General features: G+C 39.1%; 1 protein-coding gene and 1 non-coding gene across 3 annotated transcripts in view; one reads left to right on the forward strand and one right to left on the reverse strand.

The window, feature by feature from the left end:
• Positions 1-24,573, reverse strand: part of KLB (klotho beta) — a 34,741-nt gene extending 10,168 nt beyond the window's left edge. For both annotated transcript variants that reach the window (XM_023753650.1, XM_006088503.3), the window contains exons 1-3: positions 23,630-24,573; positions 4,304-4,814; positions 1,834-2,102 (exon numbers count right to left, since the gene is read on the reverse strand). In XM_023753650.1, the coding sequence (XP_023609418.1) occupies positions 1,834-2,102; positions 4,304-4,814; positions 23,630-24,367 (1,518 nt within the window). In that variant the 5' untranslated portion in view covers positions 24,368-24,573. The remainder of the gene's footprint in view (positions 1-1,833; positions 2,103-4,303; positions 4,815-23,629) is intronic.
• Positions 10,078-10,203, forward strand: LOC111825977. Its single transcript, XR_002829212.1, has one exon. It is a non-coding gene; the product is annotated as a small nucleolar RNA SNORA25 (small nucleolar RNA).
• Positions 24,574-25,328: the final 755 nt, after the last annotated feature.

The following is a 25,328-nucleotide window of genomic DNA, read 5'->3' on the forward strand; positions in this document are numbered from 1 at the left end:
TGAGGGGTTTAAGATTAGCTAAAGACAACTTTCATAAATGCTTGGCATGTAATAAGGGCTTAAAACTAGTTGTTATTATTATTTTGGAGAAAGCACTCTGCCTCTGGGGGCTTGAGGGTGGCCTGTTATAGTTCTGCCACTATTTGTGTTACCTTGGGCAAGTCACTTATGTATCAGTTATTAATTGATATATCTCACTTTCCTCATTCATAAAATGAAGGATTTGGAACAGGGGGTCCCTAAGGTCTCACCTGGCTCTAAAAGTTGACCTTGGCCTAGCGGTTTGGCTCAGTGGATAGAGCGTTGGCCTGAGGACCAAAGGGTCCCGGGTTTGATTTCAGTCAAGGGCATTTACCTGGATTGCAGGCTCCTTCCCGGCCAGGGCCCTCATCAGGGCTCGTGCAGGAGGCAACCAATCTATGTGTTTCTCTCACATTGATGTTTCTCTCTCTCTTCCACTCTCTCTGAAAGATCAATGGAAAAATATCCTCGGGTGAGGATTAACAACAATAAAAGTTGACCTTTTTCATTCACTATGTATTGAGCCTGAGCTTCTTTAGTAAGGCATACATACAGCAGGCAGCAAAGCCTCAAACATCTCCACCCTCATGCGGAGAAAGTTTGCATTCTAGTGGGGAAGACGGGTGATAAATAAGAAGAATGTGTGAAGTGATTACCAGGGGCTGGGAGGTGGGGGAAGTGGGAAGATATCTGTCAAAGGGTACAAACTTCCAGTTATAAGATTAACAAGTACAGCATGGTGACTATAGTTCATAATACTGTGTTATATTCTTGAAAGTTGCTAAGAGAGTATGATTTTTTTAAGAAAATGTTTTTATTTATTTTTAGAGAGAGGAAGGGAGAGGGATAGAGAAATAGAAACAATGAGAGAGAAACATCATCGATCAGCTGCCTCCTGCACGCTCCATACTGGGAATCGAGCCCGCAACCCAGGCATGTGCCCTGAGCGGGAATTGAACCAGTGACCTCTTGGTTTGTGGGTTGATGCTGAGCCATTGAGCCACACCGGCCTGGCAGGGAGTATATCTTAAGCGCTCTTACCATGAAAAGAAGTGGGAATTGTGTGACGGTGTGGAGGTGGTAGCTAACGCCTTGGTGGTAATCATTTTGTGATATATAAATGTATCAAATCAACAAAAGCTGTATATCTTACACAACATTGTTATATCGCTTATATTTCAGTAAATATAACCTGGAGGAGAAAATGTGTAAAGTCCATATATGTTAGGGAGTGATGAATGCTACATGAAAAAAACAAAGAGGAAAGGGGTGAGAGGTGATAGTAATGGGGCTATGACTTTTGGGAGTGGAAGGAAGCCTTTTTGAGAACATGACATTTGAGTAAATATTTGAAGAAGGTGAGGAATGGGCCGTGTGGGGAGGTCCCTCTGGGATATAGAGACCTCATAAGGCAAATTATCTAAATCTATCAAATAACAGGAATGACTTAAATAAAGGGCCACTGAGTAATTTGCTTTTGGCAAAACAAAAAACTATCAAATGTTTTCCCTTTAACTTTGACACTGCTCACAAGTGCCTCTCACATAAAGAACTCAGTTGTTTCTAGACTTGAGGGCAGCCTCTCCGACTCCTTCACCAAGTTCCCCATCGTGAGTCCCGGCACACGCAAGGCTCTCGGGAAGCCTTCGTTCTTCTCTTCCTCGTCCTTCCTCTTCCCCCAAGTTCCCTTCAGAACCTCCCAGTAATCGTGGCATTTGATATGGTCTGACGGCTCTCTCTTAGCTGCCACTGAGTGAGTGAAATAAAATTTTGTACACTATTGTCCCGCCTTACAGTTAAATAGCCACTTACCTTGAGGACAGACTCAGTGACACCCCAGGAGAAGTCGCAGGGAAACTCACCCCGCACATCGGAGGTGGACTCTTTTAGAGGGAAACCGTTTTCTCGTATGATCTGTTTATAGTAATGTGCTGAGGACTTGGGCTTTCTTTCCTTTTGTTTACTATTAAAATCCACATAAAATAATCCTCGACGCGTGGTGTAGCCATCCTGCCATTCAAAGCCATCCAGGAGAGACCAGGCAGTGTAACCAAACACGCGTATTTCATCAAACCTTATTGCTGCACAGAGAGAGAGAGAGAGAGAAAAAAAAAATCAGAGATGTTTGGAGGCTTAAACACACTTATGGCTTCACCAACACCAGGCCAAGGGGACAGCGTGTTGTGAAACCAACCTTTTGCCCAATTTGTAGGCCCATTAGATCAAATAGAAAATTCATGTTTATCCTTGAAAAGCAGCATTTATTTATTTTTTTCCACCCAGGATGGTCCTCCCCCAGCAAGTGAACCACACAGTCAAAGCATCCACCTGAACATTTTCCTGAGACTCAGTGTGCAGGCCTGTGTCAGAGGGCATGGTGATTCCCAGAACTCCTTGGGACAAATGGCTGCTTAGGACCAAGGGGGTCTCATTTCAAGCTTGGGTTGGTTCCCGTTTGTGGACAAACTATCTTCTATGAAACGATCCTTCAGGGACTGAAAAACTAGCTTTGAGAATGAACACACGTGGATGTAAATATAAGGAGGGGAAAGTCGTGCAGTGATGTAAGAGAACAAGCACTCACTGGGCCGAGGGGCAGGGGAAGGGAGGGTACTATTGGGCAAGTTTCTCATTTGTAAACAGAAAAGATTGGAAAAGATGATCTCTCAGGGTCTTTCTAACTTTACAACGCTGATTCAACGACTTTTAGGAGTTGGGTAAACCTGAGATATGAAAATCAACAGACAGCAAAGACTCAAAACCAATCAGGAAACTTTTTTTTTTTTTTTTTTACTAAAAGCTTTCATTTCTCTCACAGGAATGCCTCACTTCTGCACTTTTGATTTTTGCTGTTGTTGTTAATCCTCACCCAAGCATATTTTTCCATTGATTTTGAGAGAGAGTGGACGGGAGGGGGAGAGACAGAGAGAGTGAGAAACATCAACGTGTCTCACATCGATTGTTTGTCACCCAGGGCCAGGGATCGAGCCTGCAACCGAGGTACGTGCCCTTGACCGGAATCGAACCCAGGACCCTTTAATCTGTGGGCCGATGCTCTATCCACTGAGCCAAACTGGCTAGGGTGCATTTTCTGGGTTTTATCATTGACACCCTTTTCCTAAAAGGTAGAAAATCCTGACCAAGAGATTTCTTTGAGATCACTGATGTTTGAAATAAATACATTTTAACAGGCCCTGGTTCTAACCCCGTTGGTATAGGGCACTGAGGAGAGGTGGAATGACGCCTGGGAAATGACACCCTTCTGCCCACGGGCATGGCGTCAGGCACAGGCCCTCTGCTCCAGAGGCCCCTATACACGTGCTTGTGGCTGGGCACGACTCTGTTCCACGCTGCTCCTTCCTGCAGGGTGGGCAGCAGGCCCTTGCTGTTCCTGAGGACCCTCCCTGAGCACTCTCTTCGGCAGAATCTGGGATTTTTCTCCAGACAGGTGGCTTTTAAAGAGAGCTACAGAATTTTAGAAGGATCTACCGAGGATTCCTTTATATTTGCGCGAAATGGAGCCCAGCTCTGACAGAGCCATCATGATTTGAGTTTGTGTTCTGCTCCATTATTTCAATCAGCCACCTGTAGATGTCACTACTTGAGTAATGGAAAAGGAATGAGGGGATAAGAAAAGGTCCGAGAAATACTCAGGATCAATAGAAGTGACTCAGCTTTGAGATTCGTGGTTCATTCTTTGTCTCCGGACTTTTTCATCATTTGGACATGTAATAGAGTGAAAGCACAATTCCAAGAAAGCCGTCAGCATCTTAGAGTAAAGCTCTACTGTTAAAAAAAACTTTGGACATATCTTTCTCAGCATTATGTCCTTTTTGATAGACTGAAACAGCATCTTGTTGCCAATTAATTATGTATCTATAGTCTAAAATTATTTTGTTCTCAAGCTTTCACTAAAAAAGAACATGAGATAACATTAAAAAATTTTGTCGCCCAGCCAGCATGTCTCAGTGGTTGAGCATCAACCTATGAACCAGGAGGTCGTGGTTTGATTCCCTGTCAGGGCACATGCCCGGGTTACGGGCTCAATCCCCAGTAGGGGGTGTGCAGGGGGCAGCCGATCAATGATTCTCATCATTGATGTTTCTATCTCTCTCTCCCTTTCCCCTTCTCTCTGAAATCAATAAAAAATATTGTAAAATAATTCTTTCAACACTGGACAATAAAAAAGCTGCGATAACAATAATCATATAGTCAAAGGCAACTTTAAATATATAGCATAAATATTCAAAAAAAATTTTAATTGAGCTAATGTGCAACCAACCTTGAAGAACCTGGTTGAGGAAATTCTTCATCATGTAGATGGCTGTGGTATCTTCTGTTTTTACATGACTGTCCGTGAACCAGCCATTCTCAGTAATGAAGATCCGGGGGTCGCCATATTCCAGCTTAATCCAGTTCAGCACGTCTCTCAGATGGAGTGACACATTTTGTCCCATTTTAGCCATGGTGCTCTGGGGCTTGAAATTGTTGGGCCCAAAGGAAAAGGCAAAGAAGTCAGCTGTGCCCCTCACCTCCTCCTTCTCCGCTTCTGAGAAAAGGGGCAGAATGGAGAGCAGCTGCTTTTTCATCAGCTCTGGGTAGTCCCCTTCCCCGTGGATAGGGTTGGCAAACCACCCGAGCACAGAAACCATGGACTGTTGGCACTTGAGTACATCCATCGTGTTTTCTGGTCTGTTTGGTTCAATCCAATGGGATCCCAGTGTGATCGATAACCACCCCTTCTGATGTGGGCGGAAATTTATGTTGTAGTTGTGCCAAACTTTCGAGTGAGCCTAAGAAGAAGAAAATACGATTAACTTATATTGTTCTTACAAGGGTTTGACTTGGTTGGTAGAAGGTCTTTCATGGATAAATGAATGAAGCACAGGGTGATGCAGAGGAAAGCTGCCAGGAAACCCTGATGGCCTCAAAGGTGGTGCTCTGCCCACCTCCCCTTGCTTGCAATCCACGCCTCTCCTGTAGGATTGCTGAGAGGCAGGCAGAGAGCCCTCGTCCAAACTCCATCTTACTTCTCTTCTCCCTGACCCCCTTCCTGGCCCTCCTGGGGCTGGTGCAAGTGAGATACTATGTGGATTAGAGGATTTCTTCCTTTAGATAAAAAGACGCAGAGCAGTGAGCTTTCATTGTCCCACAGAATCTCCTTCTGGCCCTGAATTAGAAGTCCAGGATAATGTGGGATCTAGATTCTGTAAATGAATAATAATAGAGCCACCTCCTAGGCTTGTTGTGAGGCTTGAATGAATTAATGTGTGTACAGGGCCTCAGAACAGTGCCTGGCACAGAGTAACTTCTATAGAAGCCTTAGCTGTGATTACTATCATTATAAAAGTGTGGCAGGCGCCGCATAAAGCAGAAAACCAGGGGACAGTGTGTGGGTCTTGAGGTCAGCACACTGGGGCTTGAAGTTCAGGTGTTTAATGTGTGGCCGTAGAGAAGTCACTTAACCTATCTGAAATCTGTTACTATCCTCATCTGTAAAATGAAGTTAGAAATAACAGTAATACCCTTTGTAAAGTTGTTGTTAGATGTAGAAATAATGTATGAATTAAATCTGTAGCACAGAATTAAATATGTAGCACTTAGGAGCTACTGCCTAAAGATGAATGTTATTGCCTTGGCTGGGTAGCTCAGTTGGTTAGAGCATCGTCCGATACGGCAAGGTTGCGGGTTCAATCCTCGGTAAGGGCACATACAAGAATCAACTAGTGAATGCCTAAGTGAAACTGCAAATGGATGTTTCTCTCTCTCTCTTAAAAAAAAGAAGAAAGGATGGATGTTATTATTATTAGTCTCCTGGAGTTTACATTTCCAGTTGAGCTCTTATGACAGAGCCTCATGATAGGTTTCCAGTCTATTTAATAGGTATGAGTGTCACTCAATGCCTGTCTTGCCTGCCCTGAGAGGCTGAAATAAATGGAACAGGAACTCGCCCTCAGGAGCCAATCATCTTATTGAAAAAATAAGACTGAAAGGTGTGAAAGAGAAACATAAAATGGCATAAAATAAGGCCTTAAATGAAAAAATATTTAAAGCAAAAAGGCAGGTTCATTAAAGAGCCATGAGCTCTATTAGAAGGAGGAGCAAACATTAAGGACTCCAATTAAGGGCCCCTGACCAGTCATAAAATTATCCTTTACCTGTGACCATGTCTCTTTTCCCTCAGCATTTGACTTGCTTCCTCTTCCCAGGTCTCCCAATTTCTCCTCTATTTGGCTGTTTCTAAAACCAGTGCACACACCCTTCCCTTTAACCCACAAAGTCTGCTTTTCTTTGTTCCTTGGCTTTTCTTTTGCTCATCAGAGACGTTGTGTATTGGGTTGAATTATCTGAAAGGGCCTCTGTAAGTCAAGGACAATCAAATGTGCCCAATGGTTCAAACCTAATAGACCCTGCGGACAGCAATGGTGCTTCAGAAATCCTGTTAGGGTGGGGAAAGGTAGGCGAGGATTTCGAAGTTGGTGCCTTGTTGCTTGATGGAAGGAGTTCATTGAAATCATTCCCGGGAAGATTTCCTTAAGTAGATGTCTCGAGGTATTACCTCTGTCTATCTGATCTTACTTGGTTTTCACTGCAACCATTTAGCACCCAAATGTCCCCAAGGATCTGCAAGAATGCTCTCCCGTCAGAGAAGTGTACAGGCTGCCGCCTCCTCCCCTGCCTCCAGCCTGAGGTTCCAGCTTCTGGAAGGAACCACATGGGGACGGGGGACAGACACCACCTTAAGTGGTCTCAGTTGCTCTGTCTGGGCTGAAAAGCCTGGAATCCCAAAGTCTTGAGAACTGCATTTTTTTCTGATTTGAAACAAAAGCAGTCATGCATTGCTAGAATTCTTTGCTTGCTTCTAATCAGTCACGTCATGCCTTGATACTTGACCAGGGCAGTCATGCAGTTCCAACGTGTAAACTATAACGCTCAACACACATGGAAGATCCTGAGCCAGAAACTCGCTGCCTTGCAAATATGACGCCATCAGACACTGAAGGGAGAGTGAGATGGAGTCAGTAAGAAATTTACTAAATCAGCAATGAGCCAGTCCTAATAGGAAAAAGAAAGGGAGGGAGGCGTTTCTTTAAAATAGGTGTTTTATTGCATATTTTAGTGATTGTATGAAAGATAACCTAAGCTGTGATAAAATCTTGGTGGCATCAGCATTTTAATGAGAAATAGAGCAGCTTAGAAGACAACGGATATGTACCTTTGCAACATCTTTCCAAACAAGTTTTCTGGATATATATGTCTATATACTCGTTTCGTCATGCCCCAAGGTGACCTTCGTGTTCCACAGCGTCTCTTTCACCTTTGCTGCTATTTGCATAAGCTATCAAGGTATCTAGGGTTATCTTTGCTCTGGGCTGAAGGCAGCCTCTCCATTCTTGTGTAGAGAATGTGGGGGAGGTTCTTTGGACAGTGCTTATAGTTATAACTTGATCCTGTTTGCCGAGTAACAAGGTAAAAAAGTATTGCTCAGAGGTAGTGAGTTTGACATAAATCTTGATGAAACAGAGATATCTACATGTGTGCGCTGCTCTGATGCTCACAAAGGAGGGCTGCTGGGAAGACTAAAATAGGGCTAGGAGGGGCGTGCGGCCTGGGCCCTGCCACCTTGCACAACAGTCTTTCTGAGCTTTCCCAAGGTTACCCTCTATCTGTACAAGGCCATCTACCTTTGGAATGATTGATTTAAGGGAGCTTCAACCTTTGTTCTTTAAATTCAGTAGCTTAAAGGGGAAGTCAGCAGCTTTTTTTTCTGTTGTTGTTTGGGGTCAGCTATCAGGGCCTCATATCATTGAGAGGCAGCTGCTGGCCTAGCGTGGCAGTTCTCTTTGATGCCCCTGGAAATGCAGACTCAGATCAGTTCTGTGGGTGATAGGAAGCAAATAAGACACAACTCTAGAAGCCCAGATGAAGAAGGGGCCGGAGGCCGGGAGACATGGCGGGACACTGGTGGGAGGGGGTGCTGTGGGGGGCGTGGGTTGAAGACAGATGAGCACACCTAGCACATTACACGTGTCTGTAACTAAGTTACCGCCAATCAGTTGTCCAAGTTAAATTTCCAATTCGGTGCCTAATTTTAGTCACATTTTGGCTGAAATATCTTCATGTGGATTTGTTTATTTGTTAAGGCTATTTAACAAAGTATTAAGCAAAAACTATTAAAGAAAATTTACTTTATGCCGAAACCGGTTTGGCTCAGTGGCTAGAGCGTCGGCCTGCGGACTGAAGGGTCCCAGGTTCGATTCCGGTTAAGGGCATGTACCTGGGTTGCGGGCACATCCCCAGTAGGGGATGTGCAGGAGGCAGCTGATCGATGTTTCTCTCTCATCGATGTTTCTAACTCTCTATTTCTCTCCCTTCCTCTCTGTAAAAAAATCAATAAAATATATTTAAAAAAAAAAAAGAAAATTTACTTTCAACTCCACAATTACAGCAAACTGTTTTCCTATTTCTGTGTTCCCTGCCAGCTTTTCCCAGTATATTTCCCAGCTAAAATGACTGAACATATTGCATGTTGTTTTTAGTCTTCATAACTATCTTAACAGTATAATAATTCACCAATTTTATGAAATACGATTTACTTAGTCATCTCTCTCTTTTGATAGAAATTAGCTTTTCCTCCCTCCCTCCCTCCCTCCCTCCCTCCCTCCCTCCCTCCCTTCCTTCCTTCCTTCCTTCCTTCCTTCCTTCCTTCCTTCCTCTCTTTCCCCTTTTCTATCATAAATAATGTTGTAATAACTAATGGTGGGCATATAGCTTTTAATTTGTTTGAATTATTTCCTTTTGTTAATCCCAGAATGACTACCTAACAATTTTTAAAGTTGTTTTATATATCTCCAAATGGTTTTTCGGCCAGTTTGTCCTTTGGTGTGAGTGTTCTTTGACCACTTGCTTCGAAATATTGATTGCTCTTTTTTAGGGATAAATGGCCATGAAGAATGATATAAAGGTGCATCTCACCTACATGGCACTCTAGGCAACAGGGCCTGGGTCTTGAAAGCAGGACACCCAGCCTCCAGTACTGGCACGGCAGCGACTAATGAGCTTTATGATCTTGGATAACGCATTTCCCATTCAGCAGCCTCAGTTCCCTTCTCCATTATACTGAGCTAAAAATAAACACTAGAGAATTATGGTGAAGATGGAATGAGGTAATATATGTGAAGATCCTGTGCAAACTACACAAATGTAAATTTGAAGTATTTTGAAAGAGCAAGCTGAAAATTAACTTGCTGTGGAAAACAACAGTGGGAGTCTGTGTGGGATGAAGAGTGTTAATAGAAATTATTCCTTCTTCCTTCCCTCCTCCGTCCCTTCCTTCCTTCCCCTTTTCCTGTCATAAATAATGTTGTAATAACTCTCCTTTACCCCTTGAGTTTCATGGCTAACCTTTTTGTCCTTATTTTTTTTATTTTTGAAGTTGACCAAGTTTTATTCATTGTCCATTGGAACTGAAATTAATTTTACGTTGATTCATTTTTTCATCTATTCAGCACTTCTTTATATTTGTTTTCTACTGATTACAATTGCTGTTTCAGATTTTTTTAATCTTCAGTGATTCATTCTGCCTTCTACAAATATTTATTAGGTGTTTAAGGTGTGTGAACTTTACAGAAATTCATTGCTAAAAAATTATGACTATTATCTCCTTAAATATATCACTGTCATTTCTTTAATTTTTTTGACAATCTTGAAACTCTCTTAGAAATATCTTACCCTCATTATTCTTAGGAGAGAATATTTAAATATTAAAAAAAGTTACCACCTTTCATAATGAAAATATTTACCCATCCTATTCATGTTTTCTATAGTTGAAATAACTCAGAAATAATCATATTAAAATTAATTTTAATGAATTTTTATTTTAATAAAATTCATTTTAATTAATTTTCCTCCCATTTTCTTTGTAATCATTATATTTGCAAAGTATTTTAACAAATCATTGATTGTTCTCAGTTTGTATAGTTTCAGGATTTTCCCCATAGGAATCATGTAAAAACTAAGCTCTAATATATTTGTTCCTTTAAAAAATGGTCCTATAGGTCATTTCAAAGAGAGCTTATGGGACCAAAACCAGGAGTTATTAACTCTGTGACCTAAGATTGAAGATCTTTATAGTATGTAATAGACACTCAATAGTGCTATGTTTTCCTGAGGAGTATAAGATTTAAAAACTGGTCCTATTATTGTTATAGAATTCTAATTTCCATGATAATATTACTGAATTAAATCAATGCCTGAGCCAGAGTCTAAACCTGGCAACACAAAGGGAAAAAGCTCTAAAGTTCCTAATTAATTAAACGAAGCATCTGTGGTTTCCACAGATATTAGAAGGGAGTTTAGAAGAAATCAATATTAGTAAATTGGAGCTTTACTGGAGGCCAGGTTCCCTGCCCAGAGATAACATTTGTATGCCAATTTCAGCGTTCTGTTCTTACTAAATTAACAATGGTAATCCTGTTAGTAACTTTTTCATGCAAAAGGACCATATCTCAGAGAATAATTAAAGCTAAAACAGCCTGGGTTGGGAACCTGAAGCTTTTCCTCAGGATTTAGGAATGAAGAGTTAAAGATAGTCAATACAAGTATAGCCTGGCTGGTGTGGTTCAGTTGGTTGAATATCATCCCAAGAACCAAGAAGTCACAGTTCGATTCCTGGTCAGGGCATGTGCCTGGGTTGTGGGCTCGATCCCCAGTGGGGGCTTGCAGAAAGCAGCTGATTGATATTTCTATTTCTCCCTCTTCCTTCCTCTCTCTGAAATCAATAAAAAATATTTTAAAAAATAGAATCAATATAACAGCCATTCTAGAAATCATAAATAATATAACTCTTACAATAACACAAATACCTCTAGCAGGTTTGGCTCAGTGGAGAGTGTTGGCCTGCAGACTGAAGGGTCCCAGGTTCGATTCCACCCAAGGGCACATGCCCAGGTTGCAGGCTGGATCCCCAGTAGGGGGAGTGCAGGAGGCAGCCAATCAATGATTCTCTCTCATCATTGATGTTTCTATCTCTCTCTCCCTCTCCCATCCTCTCTGAAATTAATAAAAACATATTTGAAAAATAACAAAAATAAATGTGGAATCTAATGAACAAAATAAACTGATGAACAAAATAGATCCAGAAACATAGAATCATGAACAGACTGATGAATTTCAGAGGAAAGGTGGGGGGAGAGAGATTAACTGGGGGAATTTATATGCATACTAGAGGCCCAGTGCATTAAATTCATGCATGGGTAGGGTCCCTAGCGGCTGCTGGCTGCCAGCTGGGGCCTCCCATCCTCTGGCTGCCTACTGCTGCTGCAGGCTGGGGCCTCCCTTTGCACCCGCCTTGACCTGGCACCGCCCGCTCACCTGCTCCACCATCTGCCGCGGTCCCGCTCTTGTGGGGGCCCACTGGGGCTGGCAGCGCCTCCACTGCAGCCCACAGCCTGCGCCGCCCCCTGGTGGTCAGTGCACGTCTAACTCCTGGTTGATGGAACACCCTCCCATGGGGACAATTTGCATACTAGCCTTTTATTATATAGGATATACAGAGCCCACGGACACAGACAGTAGTGTGGCAAAGGCTTGGGAGGGCAGGTCCAGGGAGGAGGAGGTCAATGGGGGAAAAAAACCACACAAAGCAGACATCTGTAATACTTTCAACAATAAAGATACATTTTTTAAAAATAACAAAAATAAGGCCCCATCTTGGCGTGCAAGAAAGGCAGATTCACCATGAGCCTCGGGAGCTGAAGCTTCAGGCCCCTGGTGGGCATGGGTCCTTGTAAAATGCTCTACGTGGGTTCTGAGTAAGGCTGTGATGAAGCACTGCTAGGTAAGGATTTCTGATAAATTCCCTAAAGAGACCTCAGAAAAAAAGGAGTCAGAATCTCCGAGACTACAACAATCTGATGTAAGATTTCTCTTATTCTAAACATTCACTTTTGCACCAATTTTTGTGTTTGTCATTTTTTATGTATTTTTTTAGATAGGGCCTCCAGATTGTGTAAGTCTCAGGCCAGCGCCACACGGGTCCACGCCTGGCCTATGAGCTTTTTGAGTGCAGGGACCGTATGTATTTTGTCATACAGTTGTGCATACACATGCCCAGGATAGAGCCTGGCATAAAATACTTGTTGAATGAATGCCCACCATGAGCCAGCTAGTATGTTGGTCACCTGACAGCCTCTGCGAGGCAGATTTTATTTTTCTAATTTTAGAGAAGAGACTGAACTTCCCAGAGGCTGGGTAGTGGTGGAGCTAGGATTTGAACCCAGGTCTTCCCTGATCACCTTACTAAACCATCCTGCTTTCTGTATGTGCCAGTTCTAAATTTTGAAGCTGTTGGGGAAAGAGCACCGGATATGAACGATAACCTACTGTTTTAAAATGATGCTTTCTTTCCGCTGAACTTGGTTATTAAAAGAACTAAACTGTCTTGCATGCTGAGAAGAAAATGTCTATGAAGTAGTATGTCTGGAATTCAGGATCACCCAGAAAGGTTCTGGAAGACCTGCCAGCAAATTTGGGGTGTTCAGAAGACCACATAGTAGTCCAGGTGCCCAGCACAGCGTGTAACATTTATGTGTATTTCCCTGTCCCAGTATTGGCACTGGATACTGTCCTCAGAGGCTAAATGAATCCCTATGCACCACTTCTACATTAGACTGTCTCAACTGAGGATGGTGATCTTTACACCACTGTCGATGTTAGACTGAGAGGGCAGGGATGCCGTGCTTGCATAGTGTTTAACACTGCATCACCTACAAACAGGTCATTAATAAATGGTCCTTAAAGATAAGTGACTTTCATGATCAAATAGAACAGAATAGTGATTAAATTACAAAACCATAGAAAATTAATAATATAAATGGCAATAAGAACTAACATCTATGAGTGCCAAATGTGCCAAACATTGTTCTGAGTGCTTTCCATCTAATCCACATTTATCTCCTTTAATCCACACTTAAATTTCTTGAGGTAGGTACTATTATCATTCCCATTTTAGAGCAGAGTTTCATGAGTTGTCAAGCCCAAGCTGTATTGCTCCAAGTTCTGTGCTCATGCCTGCTGATTAGAGGTAGAGGATGAACCTTATGGGTCATTTGGTCCAATAAAATTTTTTAAATATTTTAAATGAAGAAGCTGAAACTCGAGAAATAAATGGCTTACCCAAAGTCCCAGTTAGTGGCAAAGCTAGAATTAGAAATAAGTACTTCAGCCTTGTAGTTCACTGTCATATCATCGTGAAAATTAAATTATGTGTCTTTGAAACACACTTTTATACCTTAGATTCAATGGTGATTGAACAGGCTGTGAAAATGCAAGGGGTGTACTAGTATAACAGCTATGGCCCCAAATCAAGGGCCAGTGGACTGAGACAGCCAGTGTATGGCACCCAGTGTATGGGTGCCAGGAACATGCTCAGGAGAGAAGCAGTCTGGAGCAACACCTCAGTAATTAAATGGAGATTCTGTTTAACTTCTTTCCCTTACAGAAATTCTGTACATCATCAAAGGCAAGTTTAGATAAATCATTTTTCTTTAAGTTCCTTCAACCCACAGCTATTATTTTATCCTTCTTTACTCTTCATTCATTTACATTGATTATTTCCTTAAATTCAAGTCTACAAACATTTATTTAACAAATACAAGGCGCTATGGTAGACATTTAGATAGAGATGAACAAAATAGTGCCTGTTTTATGACCTCTGACCTCTATTAGGAGAGACAAGTACAGAAATAAATAGAATAAAAACAGTGTAGTTTTATGTTTCAATTAATCAGAAACAATAAAAAAAAACTTAATATGATTTAAATTTTATTAAAAATTTGACCAAATGTATGTGTTTATTTATACATAGAAAACTATTTGGACATTGAACAAGCTGCTAGCAGTTGTTACTTCTGGGTATGGAGTTAGGGAGTAAGACTTATAGAGGAGAATTCAATTTTTTTTTTGAGACTTCATTTTAACTTTATGTGTTATATATTGTTTGAACATTTTGTGGTAAAAAGCATCATTTTTGTAATTTAAAAAGGTCAAGCCCAGCTGGCGTGGCTCAGTGGTTGAGCGTCGACCTATGAACCAGGAAGTCACAGTTTGATTTCCCAGTCAGGGCACATGCCCGGGTTGTGGGCTTGCTCGCCAGTGTGGGGCATGCAGGAGGCAGCTGATCAGTGATTGTCTCTCATCGTTGATGTTTCTATCTCTCTTTTCCTCTCCCTTCCTCTCTGAAATCAATAAAAATATATTTTAAAAAATACAAAGGTCAAGAGCATTGGTTGAAACAAATAGTTTCTATCAGTGAATTTAATTGCTCTTTGCTTTCACTCTTCAGTTTCTCCAAGTTCCATAAATCTCAAAGGAAAAACCAGAAACTTAAAAAAAGTTGTTATTTTGGATTCCATTATATATTGAAGAATGTTTGTTTATTCTGTAACAATACATTGATATGTAAAGGTAAAAGGAGGAGACGTACAATGCATATGTGATTAACATGAAAGAAGCACTGATAACAGTAAAACCCCAGCCCTTTATTTAAGACTCAGTCACATAATCTCTGGTCAAGATATGATGCTATGAAGAACCCACCAATGGACTCTCCCAGACACACTTCCAGGAAGCAGTACTAGGTCACCCAAGAACCACTTTGATTACTTAAGTATGCACTCATTACTAGTTAGTAAGTGAAATGTTTTGATGTATTCTCAGCATCCCTGCTACTTTTCAGCAACGAAATCATTGTTAATGTTTAATAGGTTTGATTATACCTTTTTTTTTTTTAACAAAGACTATTTTCTAATGTTGAGTTTTCTCAGTAAGCCTTTTTATATACAGTTAAATGGCTTATTTTATACTATAAACTAATGTAAAGTTTCCCTCAGTTCATAGACACATCATATTTAGTACCGTTTCCATTACTTAACATTATTTTCTGATCTCCAGTTGGGCCTAATTTTCCATGTATGAGAGTGTTCATATCAAATCAAGCTGTTTAAACATGATCCCAATGTTATTTTCTGGGCATTTATAATTACATTTATTTAAACGCTTGTTAATCATTCACTGAAGTATAACTTTTTCTACTTAATGATTAGAAAAGTAAATATTGCTCTCTTGAAGGTTTTGGATACCAATTGTCATCTACAAATAGTTGTGTGTTTTTTTTTGTTTGTTTTTTACATGGTTCTTGTATCTAATGATGCTTTCTGATTATAGAAACTATCTTTGGCAATTCTTATTTGTAAGCAGTTTTCATCTTTATTCAAATTTGGTTAGAAACATGTATAAGAATGCTAGTTTTAACTTGTTTGATCATTATTTTCTGTATTTTGTTGGAGATGTCTTAGGTCGTAATGGAGATGAGTTGGGATGATCATATAAATACTATGATCATTAGCTAATTAAATGAATAATTGTGTTAACATTTAATTAAACTTTAGATGGTATTGCCAAGGGCACACATATGTGATTTAACATCACTTTAATGGAGCATTAAAGTTTTTAAATATATATATATATTTATTGATTTCAGAGAGGAAGAGAGAGGGAGAGAGAGATAGAAACATCAATGATTAGAGAGAATCATCAACTGGCTGCCTCCTGCACACCCCACACTGGGGATCGAGCTCACAACCCGGGCATGTGCCCTGACCATGAATTGAACCGTGACCTCCTAGTTCATAGGTTGGCGCTCAACCACTGAGCCATGCCAGCCCGGTGAGCACTAAAGTTTTGAGCAAATAAAAATTAAAATCATGGGGACAATGAATCAGGGATAAATTGTTCATAGATTTTGAGGACAAATAAAACATGTACTAGATTGTTCTGGTCTTTAAATAGGCAAAGTGAAGTCAAATATCTGTTGAGTCAGTATTAACACTAGTGACTGCTATGGGTTTAAAGCTGTAAATTGTTATCTTTCATTGAATCTAGCTAGGTAGCTGATTTATGCCATTAAACCTGGCTAACTTGGGTTCAGATGGCTAAGATTTGAATTTTGGCTCTGATACTTACTATGGAGTAAAAAAAACCCCACTTATCAGCTGTGTAGCCTCAGGCAAATTTCTCTGGGCTTCAGTTTCATCCTATATAATAAAAGCCTAATATGCAAATTGACCCTCAACTGGGAGTTTGACCAGGGGGTGGGGCCAGCCCGCCAACCACCTGTGGCCCCTCCCTCTGCCTGGCCCCGCCCCCCATCGCCTTCCCCCCCCCCCCCCCCCCTTCAATTAGGGACAGGGCCGGCTGGCCAAACTCCCATGTTCCCTCCCCCTAGCCGGCCTGGCCCAATTGGCCCCGTGGCGGGCTGGCTGGACCCCAACCGTGCACAGATTTGTGCATTGGCCTCTAGTCAACCACAAAATGGCTATAAGAATACTTACCTGGTAGGGTTGATGTGAGAATTAAACAATATATGAAAAGTACCTAAGGCAGTTTCTGAAACTACAGTAGGTATGCAATAAAATAGTCTTACTATACAAATAATTATTAAGAATAGTAGTATAGAATGTCAAAACATTACCTGTAGTAATGTTTCAACCCTCCACTTAAGAATTAAGACCAATCTCTGTCCTTTTTTCTCCCCATTTCTGCATTCTTTTTTGGGGGGTGGGGTGGGAGGGCAAAGTGTCGAAAGTAGCAAATAACAAGTTTTGGGTTTTTTTTTTAACCTTTTTTTCTGTCCTTCATTGACAGAAAAGCTTGAGCTTTTAAAAAAAGGGGGTGGGGTGGGGCAGGCTGGAGGGAGTCGATGGGGGGAAAAAGGGCACATATATAATACTTTCAACAATAAAGAAATATATATATATATATATATATCAGAGAGGAAAGAAGGGGGGGAGAGAGAGAGAGAGAGAGAGAGAAAGAGAGAAAGAAAGAGAAATATCATGATGAGAGAGAATCATTGACCGATTGCCTCCTGCACAGGATTGAGCCTGCAACCCAGGTATGTGCCCTGACCGGAAATCGAATTATGACATCCTGGTTCATAGGTCGGCGCTCAACCACTGAGCCATGCCGGCTGGGCTGGATAAGCTTTTTAGCTACAAGATTTAGCAACCCAACTCTAACACAGGAATTTTTAAAAATTCCTTTATCTTATGGGAAAAAGTAATTTCAGATGATCTTTGAAGATTTTGGTTCTATCTAACTAAAACAAACTAAAAAAGGATTCTGCTAGTATTTCCATGTCAAAATATTATACTTAGTCTTCAAGACATTGGTGGGGAGTTGGGCAGAAGAGGTTTAAAAATGACATTTAATCCATTTAAATGTGCCTGTGAAATATGCAGTCTTCTTGTTCAAGAAAGCAGTTGCAGCAGCCTCCTGGCAGAGAAGGCTTAGCTGTTAATCATGTGAATGGTGGCTTTTTCACAGCTGTTTTTGCAGTTTTCACACTAAATTTTGGTTAAGAATTTTGACAGAGCCTTCAAGAAGTGCATTATATAGAGGTGATTGTTTTATTTTAAAATATAACATTTTCTCTACTGTCTACTTTATTTTTTACTTTTTTTTTTAAAAAATATATTTTATTGATTTTTTACAGAGAGGAAGGGAGAGAGATAGAGAGCCAGAAACATCCATGAGAGAGAAACATCGACCAGCTGCCTCCTGCACATCTCCCACTGGAGATGTGCCCGCAACCCAGGTACATGCCCTTGACCGGAATCGAACCTGGGACCCTTCAGTCCGCAGGCCGACGCTCTATCCACTGAGCCAAACCGGTTTCGGCTATTTTTTACTTTTAATTGTGGAAATTGTCACAGTACACAAAAATCGAAAGAATAACATAGTGAACCCCCATGAACACATCGCTCAGCTTTGAGAGTTGTCAGCATTCTGCACCTTGGTTCAAGGTGGGCTGTTAATGTAAAATTTTTCATAGAAACTGGCATACCTAATTGATTTTCATGTTCTGAAAAGACTGTATGTTTGTGCCAGAGTATGTGTTAAAGTGTGTGTGTGTGTGTGTCTGAAATCAACTTCTCTTCAATTGCAATTTTAAATCCTTTCTGGGATAAGGTAGGTCTTATTTAATTATAAAATAATCAATTGAATTATTTCTTGAATATCTAACACATACCCCAGCCTGGTGTGAGCTCCTCTGAAGGGATGATGGCAAGAAATGCTAAGATAGTTTCCCAAAGAGGTGAAAAAATAGGGAGAAGTAAATATCCCAGGCTGAGGACCAAGTTGGTAAGGCCTTGACCTAGATTAGTGTTTCCCAACATTTCTTGTCCTAAAAGCCTCTTTCCCAGTATTAAACAATCTCTTAAACCCCTGAGGAATTTAAAACATTATTTCATCATATGTGTGTAGTATACGCAAAAGTGTTGGCATATATTTACTTATATAATCTATTTTATTACTAAAGATTATAAAGTTTATTTTAAATATTCAGAAAATAAATAATGAATATTTAAAATACTCATAATATACAAACATGAATGTTAGCATTTTCCCACCTTATAAACACTATTACATTATGTAAATTATTTTAATGACATAAGAAAAATTATTATGTGACACATTTTTTAAATGATCCTGTGTTTGGTTTTAAGACAGCATGTATACTAAAATGCAGAGTAAAATTTGCCTATCCTGTGGTGTTTTCCAAGTCTGGTACACCGACCTCTTTTGTCTGGGAGATGACATTAGGTGTAACAAAAATGAAAATTTTTATTTTAAAATGTTACATTATTTATTTAAAGGGTATTAGAAAATACTGGTGTCTCATGTATAGTAGGATATAAAGTTTCCTTTCAAAACAAACATTTTATAGGAAAATGTTTTAATAAATAAGACTAGATGTGGCTCTTGGATATGCAAACAAACAAAAAAGCCAGCAAAAAGCCAACATGGAGTGATGTGCAAAAAACTACACTCTGTGAAACACAATGTTACAGCATCAAAAATGGATAAAAATTGTTTCTATAACATTTTGCTTAAATTCTTAAATTTTGCTTTTTAAAAAAGTACAAGCTTCCAAAAAGTAGGTTTAGTTTTGCTCATAAATAGCTACGTATGAAGAGCAATGATTTGGGCCAGCTCTTTCAAGTATTTCACAAATAACCAAAAGCCACTCTTTATTTCCAATATGTGAAAAGTCAAGCTAGATATAATCATCAACATTATTTTCTCATTTAATATTTCTTAAAGCTTTGTTTCCTCTCCTGAAACATTCTGATAATACTGTAAATTAATTTTGAGTTTGTGTGCGCAACTTATAGATCTGGTGAAAATCTCCTTGAGGTGATTTTGAAATTTATGTTTTTCATGTCCCTCGTCCTGGTTACATTTCAATGTCCTTGCTCTTTATGCTTCATGCCTTTAACCACTTCGTCAGTTGTTTTTAAGGGACTGAAGGAGAGGAATTTTGCTCTTCCCCCCAGGGTATATTTGGCAATGTCTGGAGACATTTCAGTTGTCACTACTCTGGACAACAGGGGTACTACTGAAATCTAGTGGGTAGAGGCTGCTAAATATCCTACAATGCACAAGATAACCCACCACAACAAAGCATTCTCTGGCTCAAAATGTCAATAGTGCCGAAATTGAGAATTCCTGGCTCTATATAGACAGAATATGGCTATGAAAGATAATAATTTAGAGCTGTGAAATGGTCAAGACTATCATGGAAGCTGGCAGTATTGAGTGGAGTAATCAAATGAATCAGCTACCATCTCATGAGCAAACTCACCTGCCTCAACCTCTGTGCATATTTTCTCAGAGGCTCTCAAATATTCCATTTTCAGTGGGAAAGAAATCTACAGATTTAAATTATATTATGCATGTATATTGATCTAAAAATAAAAACGGGCACAATTACTGCCTTTACTAATGTGAAACCTTGGGACTTTGCTGATCTGAGGAATGAGAGCATAGACCAAACAGGTTGAAATTTTAAAAACTGAACTTGGGAGAAAGAAATCTTTCCTCTACAAAGAAGAAAGATGCCAACCTAGAAGAAGAAATGGACACGAAAGAAGGAGAGAAAGGGCTTCTGAGAGTGTCCTGGTTATCGGGTCCATTCATTCCTGTGATTTGGTTACTGAGCCAGGAAGTTGCTCATTTTTGCTTAAGCCAACTTGAATTAGGCTTCTGTCACTTGTGACCAAAAGAGTCCACACTAATACACCACTGGATTAATACAGGTGATTTCAGGAATTAGCAATAATGCAATGAAATATGTATTTTATACTTGGGATTGGGTCTTTGATGACAAGTTTAAGAGAAATTCCTAAACCACTCATTCAATGTACCTAGCATGTATCTAATATTCTGTGCAAGGTGCTGGAAATATGAAGACAAACAATAGCATCTTCTTTCAAAGAACTCTCAGTCTAGTTGGGGAAACAAAAAAGCACTATATGGTATGAATTCAATGCACATCTTACTATGTGAGCCTTGAGGAGGGGCACCTACTCTAAAGGATCAAGAATAACGTAGAGGTGGTAACTGGCTAAATTGAGTCTTGAAGGACATTATCAGCAAAGCTGGGAGTAAGAAAAGCATGTTAGTTGAATAGAGCATTAATGAAGGCTGAGCAGAGGGGAATAGTAAGGTAAAAATCCAGACACTTTAGTAGTGCATTACAGCGAGTGTGGGGTGCAAGGGTTTGGCATTAGTGATGGGGGTGGGAGAATGGCCAGGAAGGAGCCTGGAATGGAGGCCGGGTTTGTGTCTTGAAGATCTTGGTGAAAAGTTGGGACTTTATCCCAGAAGTTTTGGGACATCACTGATGGATTTTATGCAGGGGAGCGACATGATGCATTTTTAAGAAGTATCTGCTCTGTAAAATGGGGATAATAACAGACACCTAGCAATATTGTTGCAAAAATTATAGATAATCTTTAAAGCTATGTTTGCTGTGCTTAAAGATGGACGAGCCAATCAAGGTGTGCTCTTTCTGTTCTGAACATTGTTAGGGATTCAGAGTGAAGCATCCATTAGTTGGTGTGATTACCACAAACTTTTATCTGAGGCTCAGACTTGCTTTAAGCCAGGTAATGACCAGATCTGTCCAGCTCCGTCTCAGGACTGGCCAGACAATTCAGGTTTCCTCCAAACCAGGACATTTCAGACTGAGATGGAGTTTTCAAGATCATCCTGGAACTTAAAAGACCCTGTAGCCACTATGTAATCTTCTCAATAGCTGAGGATTGGGAAATGGAGTGATAATCACCATCCATGAATTTAGGTTTATATTAGGCTTAAAAAACACTCAATAAATGTTCTTGGACTAAAAACTAATCCTAAAGAATGCTTCTTTTGGGTCACAAGGTGGCATAATAAGGAAGAAACACTCCATTGCAACATAAAATATCCAATTAATCTTTGCTATGTTAAAAGAAAGGCAGAGAGGGGACAAGTGGGAAAAACAAGTTCACCTCAGGCTACCAAACCACTGCCAGCTTTCTCTCTAGTGCTATAAGTCACTGGGTTATGCAGTATATTTCACTTTTTTTTTTGAAAATTAAAATTATTGGGGTGACATTGATAGATAGGATTATATAGATTTCAAGTGTACCTCGCTATGATACATGATCTGCACATTGCATTGTGTGCCCACCACCCAAGAGACCCCTTAGAAATTTTAAAGAGGTGGAAGAAATTACTTGGAAAACACAATAATTTAAAAATGTAATACCTCAATTTAAAACAATAAAATCTCTACCAGAGTGCTAATTTTGTGGTAAAGACAGAGTTTATCTCAAATTAGAGGAAAATGAAAAATATCTGAAAATATAGCATTTTACATACTATGTTTGGAAGCAATATCCATTTGTTAGTTACATTTTTTCCTGTGTATTTTTATTCAGATAGCCAATTTTAAGGCTTTAAATTAGCCACTTAAACATATTTTTAATAAAATTTCTAATTGTTAACATTTTCCCAGGTCACTGAAAACTTTTCAACAATTTAGAATTTTTAAAATAAGACATTAAATAACCATATATGTACATGTAATTGTATAGAAAACTTTAAACAGACTATATTAGAAACGATTAACAGCAGTTTTTTCAAGGTTGGAGTTGTCAGATGGAGAAGGAGAGAGGAATTTAACTTTTTCACTTTATATCCTTTGGTACAATCTGATATTTCTCAATTTACACCAGCAAGTACTGTTTTAATAATTAAAAGAACTAGATAAAAGAAATATTTTTTCTAGCTTAAATATGTATATTCTTCATAGTTGACAGCTCTAAGTTTTCTCCCCTTTAATGTCTTTTTCCCAAATCACAGAATACCCATGCATTAATATGTTATACATACAACTCTATTCAAAGATATGTAAATGACCTTGAAATTATAATGCAATCTGTTTACAGCAAGGGCAGATGTGACTGAATCATAGTACAATAATCCAGAAAGTTCATGTATTTTTGTATGTGCAAATTAAGACATGGAGTGATTTTATGTTCCTATACATTTTTTCTATTTCTATGTGTTCAACATTTGATTATTAGAAATCAGATTACTTCTCCTACCACATGATGAAACCCCACTAATAGATTTTTCATTTTCAAAATATAACAGTTATTCAGAGTAATTTATTTTTCCCAAGTAAACTAGTTGACTTAAAAAGATACACCCGATTCTAAATATTAGCCTCAATGTGAGGCAAAATCTCTTGAAATTTTTCAAAGGATTGTTCCTTTAAAAACATCCTTAATAAAGACATTTAGTGTTTAATTATGTTGTCATTTTCAAAGCCCATGTTTTCAACAGGTGCATTTTACTCTGTAACCTTGGGCAAGCTATTTAATCTCACTAAGCTTCAGTTTTCTCATCTTTAAGATGGGGATAATAATAAGACATAGTTCATAAGGTTATCATGATGATTAAATGAAAATAATGCAAGTAAAATGCTTAAAGTAATCTTTAAACACTCAATGAATATTAATTTATTTTGCTTAGAGTTTCACTATTATTTAACATTTCCCAGCATAAAGTCTAGCTTTTGAACTATACAGCTTTAAAACACTTAGTAGAGCATATTCTTCCAGTTTTGATATTACTCGTTTAATTTTAACTCCTAGAACAATTAATCTTTCCTGCTATATAACACAAATGAAACCAACTGTGAATTACATTTATTTCAATTCCTGCATTTAATATGTATCAGTTAGCTAACACTTATTTAGCTTACTATAGCTAAGTACCAGTAAGAATAGCGATAGTAACAACAAATACATATTTGAAATGGTCATGCCTTAGAATAATTCTGAAATGGTTTCATATTGTCAGAAAAGGATTTCCAACAATTACATTTATAAGGTACTGGTTTTCCACAGAATGAAAGGAAGCTCATATTCTCATGCTCTAATGTATAATTGTAGATTTAAAAATAGTTAATTTTTTAAAGTGCACTTTTAAGGAAAATAATTGGATTAATAGAGTAATAATAGCTTAGATAAATAAAATATATACTACTTTAAACATGAAATTTGAAGATAGACCTTGAGGGTTAGAATAAAATTAGTTGAGTTGATTGCAATAAAGAGACTTATTTAAACATGATACATTTCTTAGGGTTTCTTTTGAACTCCTGCTCTGCATATTCAGAAGCTATAATATGAAGCCAGCGGTACAGTACCTTGATCAGGTTGTGTCCCACAGCGTAGACAGCTGCTAAATTTCCTTTCTCTCCAGGGGCATGCATACCTGTCCCATACCCATGCCAAGCAACTAGATATGGGTTGTGAATTGTAATCCAGTATTTGACACGGTCCCCAAACGTCTGGAAACAGTATGTGGCATAGTCATTGAAGATATCTATTAGAACTTCATTTTTCCACCCCCCGTATTTTTCTTGCAGTGCCAAAGGCAAGTCCCAATGGTATAAAGTTACTATAGGCTCAATGTTTCTAAGTACTAGAGCGTCCAGAAGACTGTTATAGTACTGGAGACCTTTTGCATTGGCAACTGCTGCTATTCCATCGGGGAAGAGCCTTGGCCAGGAAATTGAAAATTGATAAAAAGAGACGCCTATAAAATCCAGAGCCGATAAGTCCTTTTCCAGAAAAATGTAACTGTCACTGGAACTATTCACACTGCTGACATTTTTAAGGTGCGTCTGGGTGAAATGATCCCATATAGAGGGACCTCTTCCATCTGCCTTCCAATTCCCTTCCACTTGAAATGCTCCAGTCCCAACGCCCCAGAAAAAGTTTTTAGGAAAAGTGTCATAGAGAAACAGCTGACTTTCATTTACCGGGCTGTAATTAGGATTTTTAGACCATATAGCTCTTCCGTCTCCGGAGAATCCAGTAACAGCTCGGAGGAGAATGAATGTTGACAGGATGACAGATCTCTGCAGTCCCCCGGTGGACATTGTTTCCCTATAGCGTATGTTGCTTTCATCAGTCCTGAAGCAAATCCATTCATTCCCTGGAGATTCTGCCGCACAGCCTGGCTTCACTCGCCACTAACTGCTCGACTGTCTTATCAACGCTTCAGTAAAAGCTTGTGATTGTAAAGCTCTGTCAATGATTAGCTTGAAGTGTGAGACTTGGGATGGGCCATGGAGAGCAACGTAGTCTGAGGGAGGTGGCTCTGTTACAGCCACCAACACATTTCATCCTCTTATTATGGGAAAAATTAGATGAAAATGCATCAGTGACAATGGTCCGAATGTGTAACTAAAACATATGTAAACAATGAATAAAAATGCCATATTTTCTCTGTAGCCTTTTCTCTGTAGCCTACTGACTCAAATCTTTCCTGAATGTTTTGACCATGATTGTCTACAGTATATGCCTTTTTTATTTTTATAATTTTTGAGTGGTCATTTATTATTTCACATTTCAGGAAAAACGATCTTATATGCAAATAATAGCATTTCTACATGCCAATAATAAAGAGTTAGAAAACATAAGAGATTACACTTTCACAAAAATTATAATACATCTAAGAATATTCTTAAATGTTACCCAATTTAAGAAAATTATAAAACTGTATTGCTAAATTTGAAAGAAGATGAAGAACTATATAGCACTTTTTTTGGTGGAAACACTGAATACTTTCCAATTTAATTTATAAACTTAATACACTTTTAACCCAAATCCTCTAATACCAGATTTTAGTTACACAAAATTATTGTGAAAGTTCCTTTGAAGAATAAATAGGCACCAATTACAAAAAAAATCTGAAAAAGAAAATAGTGAAAGCATAGACTACTTTCAGATATGAAACCATTAATAAAAAGCACAAATTAAACAGCATGATTCTGGGATAAGAATAAATAGAAAGAAATATTGTACAGAACCTATAGCCTCCAAATAACCTTGAAAATG

The sequence above is a fragment of the Myotis lucifugus genome, unplaced genomic scaffold, assembly GCF_000147115.1.
Source record: "Myotis lucifugus unplaced genomic scaffold, Myoluc2.0 scaffold_48, whole genome shotgun sequence".
Classification (NCBI taxonomy): Eukaryota; Metazoa; Chordata; class Mammalia; order Chiroptera; family Vespertilionidae; genus Myotis; species Myotis lucifugus.